General features: G+C 41.2%; 1 protein-coding gene across 1 annotated transcript in view; it reads left to right on the forward strand.

Annotated features, from left to right (window-relative positions):
• Window positions 1–856, forward strand: part of LOC102752796 (androgen receptor) — a 96,890-nt gene extending 96,034 nt beyond the window's left edge. The window contains exon 7 of the mRNA XM_006774470.2: window positions 259–856. Coding sequence (XP_006774533.1) covers window positions 259–414 — 156 coding nt within the window. The 3' untranslated portion in view covers window positions 415–856. The remainder of the gene's footprint in view (window positions 1–258) is intronic.
• Window positions 857–3,879: the final 3,023 nt, after the last annotated feature.

Raw genomic sequence — 3,879 nt, forward strand, 5'->3', positions numbered from 1 at the left:
AGCCCTGGGGAAGAGCAATACTTAGTCCTGAGTCAGAGAGTTTACAATGGTGTAAGAGATCTTTTAGGAACCCTCAGTGATTCCATGGAGGTCATTTAGAGTGCATGCGCGCACAGAGACACACACACATACAGACACACACATGACCAAGAATAGGGAAGGAGAAAAAGCAAAGGTGGGAGTAAGAGCCTGATAGAAGTCAACTCTTTGTCAACCCTTATTTCTTATTTCCTCCCTCTCTTATTGTCCCCCCTACAGATTGCACGAGAGCTGCACCAGTTCACTTTTGACCTGCTAATCAAGTCACACATGGTGAGCGTGGACTTTCCAGAAATGATGGCAGAGATCATCTCTGTGCAAGTACCCAAGATCCTTTCTGGAAAAGTCAAGCCCATCTATTTCCACACTCAATGAAGCTTTGGAAGCCCCCATTTCCTCACCCCACCTCACTCCCCTTTTCAGATATCTTCTGCCTGTTATAACTCTGCACTATTTCTCTTCTGTGCCTTGGGGAATTTCCTCTATTGATGTGTAGTCTGTCGAGAAGATGTTCCTGAATCCTGTTTGCCAGACTTTTTTCTATTTTCCTTCTTTCTTCCCCCGCCACCTCCCCATCTGACCCTCCCATGGCACTTTCAGACTCTGCTCTCTGCAATGAATGTCTCTTATCTGTGTTTTGAATGGTGTTATATTTCTTTAAATCTGTGATGATCCTCATGTGGACCAGTGTCAAGTTGTGCTTGTTTATAGCAGTGTGCTGTGTGCCAGCCACACAAATGTTTACTCACTTAGTGCCACGGGAAGTTTACGGAGCTAAGAGTATCTGGGAAAACCAAAAGTCAAACAAACAAACAAAAACCAAAAAAAAAAAAAAAACTTGCTAGGATATTTTTTCCTTTCAAAAATATAAAAACAAACAAATCCCCAAAGACGCTAACAGTGACTAGAATAAGGTGAGCATTAAAAGACCATGGGGAGTCATTGCTATTTTTCAAAACCCTCCCCCCCAGAGTTTCTGCAAAAAGCTTTTTCCATTAGAGGGCAGGATGGCCCCAGAACTGACTTGGGGAAGGGGAGAGACAGATTTAAGACAGGATAAAGAGGACAGCTAAATCACCAATATCTGTTCACAGTCTTGGTCCCTGAGGTCTAGACTGCTCAACTGCAGTGCAATTCATTGTGCTGAAAGTGTTCTTATTTAAAAACTTGTCTGCATGTGAATGCCTCCCCCACTCCAATCTCTTTCTCTCACCCTCTGCCTCCATGCTCAAATTGACTTTCAATAGCTTTTCTAAGAACTTTGAACAAATGTTCTCTTTAGCCAAAAACTTGGCCACTTCCACTAAAGAGTAAGACCAGCAAGAAAGAGAAGAGAGATCTGATTTTTTGGAAGGCCCCATTCAGATCCAGGTCTGCTTTCCCATTTATGGGCCAAGGAGGAACTTGGGGCTGGAGTTAGAGGAAAAGGAAGTGGTGATTTGGCTCTTCTCCATTTAGGACATTGAAGAATTAATCCTTCCTTGCCCCCACCTTTAAAAGACCTGAATGCTTTTAGCCTGATTCCATGCTGAAGGTTCCTCCACCCTCCTTCACTGTTTTGTGGGTTTGAATTTCACCAAAAACAGTGGTGAAATTTTCCCACTTCTCTAGACATGTTCACAGACTCTTTGCTAAGAGCCTCCGTCACAAAGAAGGCTAATAAGCAGCAGATTTAACATTTATTTCTAAATGCAGTAGACTCAAAGACTTCTTACCAAGTATCTCTCATCAACTACAAGATCTTCTCTTCATCCCTTAGACAAACTGGAAAGAAGGCATCAATAGATTGGACAAGCTTGGCGACTTGCTTTTGTCCCCCAGAGATGGTACCTTCCTACCAAGTGGAGAAATGCCCACTTTCTCCTTCAGTGCAGCTAAGGGGGCAACCCATATTGGGGTTAAAGAGAAAATTCATTCAGTTACCAGGCTGGGAAGAATGGGGCGCTAGAAGCAGAAACCCTGTAAATGCTCTCCTTGCCACTCAGCATATTCACCTGCAGAAGTCATGGGAAGAAGAGAGAAGAAAGCAAGAGGAGACTGACTACTAAATTAAGAGGCAAAGTTTAAAGCCAGATGGGTACCATCTGGTGAATTTACTCCTCTTCCTCCTCTGCTGCTGATTATGTGCTCTGACTTTGACCATACTCAGTCAGACTCCCCACCTATGTTGCTGCCTGTCAGTCAGAGGGAAGCTGAAACACTGAGATGACAGGACCATGGCCTCTTTTCAAAGTTCTGGTTGGTGTGGCTCCAATGGGCTGCCACCCATGAACTCAGGGTGTGTTCCTGGGACACTGGTTTCATATAGACATTTGGCACACCTCTATTCTGTTGACTTTGTTCCCTAATCCCAAGTGAAGAGGGAATGCCCAACTACTTTCTCATCTTGGCCATAGCCTCCTCACTTAGCTCTTTAATTCATCTGCTAAACTCAAGGAATTAGAAGCCAGTCAACAAGATGCCCATTTCAGTTGGTTCACTTTACTTGTTGAGAAGATAGTTTCTGTGTGATCTGATATGATCTACATGGGTTTCCTCCCCTGATTTCTGTGTTGATATTAATAGCCAAAAGAACTTGCAAAAACAGTTTCTTTAAATAATAAGGGAGAGAGGAACCTAAGATGGGTGATATACCAATCCAAGATTGCTGGATAAAACTAATACTGGCAGGTTGTCTTTCTGGCGTAAGATAGACAAATTCTGGCTTTCTTTGTTATTACACCATTTGGCTTTTATAAGTTCACAGGATCACTTTTTGCTATTTTAAACAGAAAAAAAAATACACCACTCTTTTCAGTTAAACTAGATTACATTTTAATAATTTCTTTACATCTGTTTTGAAATGATCTTCTCTTTTTGTGGTACATGGATTTGATATTATCATTCTAATACCTCTTCTTGTAAAGACTAGAGTCTCTCTCTCCTTTCCATTTCCTGATTATCAAATTTTTCATCATTAGAGATTTCTCAATTGTGACTCTTGTCCTTATGAATATGTATGTTTTCACTTGTGAAAGCCAAAAATCAGTGTAATTAAAATCAGCAACAACTGGATTACTCCAAATCTCAGAATGGCAAGAATAGGGAAAACAGCCTACACAAGGCTTTAGGCCTACTGCTTTTGCACTGGGGAGTCTATGAGAAAAAGTATTTTAGCTTGGCTTTGTTCTCTCACAGTTGAAAGGGGAATTTATGCTTTCTATTGGTCATTGATGTTTCAGCCAATGTAATTGGCAGAAGTCTCATTTTGCATGCACTCTACAAACAGTGTTGATGTGGTTGGTACACTGTGCTCACCTGTAAAGGATTGGCCAATAAGATCCACTCACCTGGTGAGCTGGAAGATGAAGATCACTCATCAGACAAGTCACTATCTCCAAAGAGGCTATTTCTAAAGAGGTTTGCAGTGTTCAATGGGGATGGAGAGTTAGGAAGAGAAAAGAAAAGGGAGCACCATAGGAGAAGGTCTTGTCTGTGTGGGCAGCAGACCGCTGCCAGGGTCACAAACTCTGTGGTCAAATAAAAGAATTCTGTGGCAATTTCAACTTTTGTTCATTGGGCAGTTTGCCCAGGCTTAGTGTCTGAGCTGAAATGAGGGTTGGATTCTACGTTCCATTGATTTTCTATGCCACAAACAGTGTCATCATTCTTGGAAAGCTCATTATTTTTTTTTTAATGAGAAATATATGTTAAAGGATTCTGTCATATCTTTGAAAAAGAAAATCAGTAATACATATATATTTTATATATGTTCACTGGCACTAAAAAAGAAAAAATGTTTCTTTCCATCCCTCTGTCCTTTAAGTAGTTCAGGTTTGAGAAATAATGTGGTGATGCTAA

The sequence above is a fragment of the Myotis davidii genome, unplaced genomic scaffold (genome assembly GCF_000327345.1).
Source record: "Myotis davidii unplaced genomic scaffold, ASM32734v1 scaffold2008, whole genome shotgun sequence".
Lineage (NCBI taxonomy): Eukaryota > Metazoa > Chordata > Mammalia > Chiroptera > Vespertilionidae > Myotis > Myotis davidii.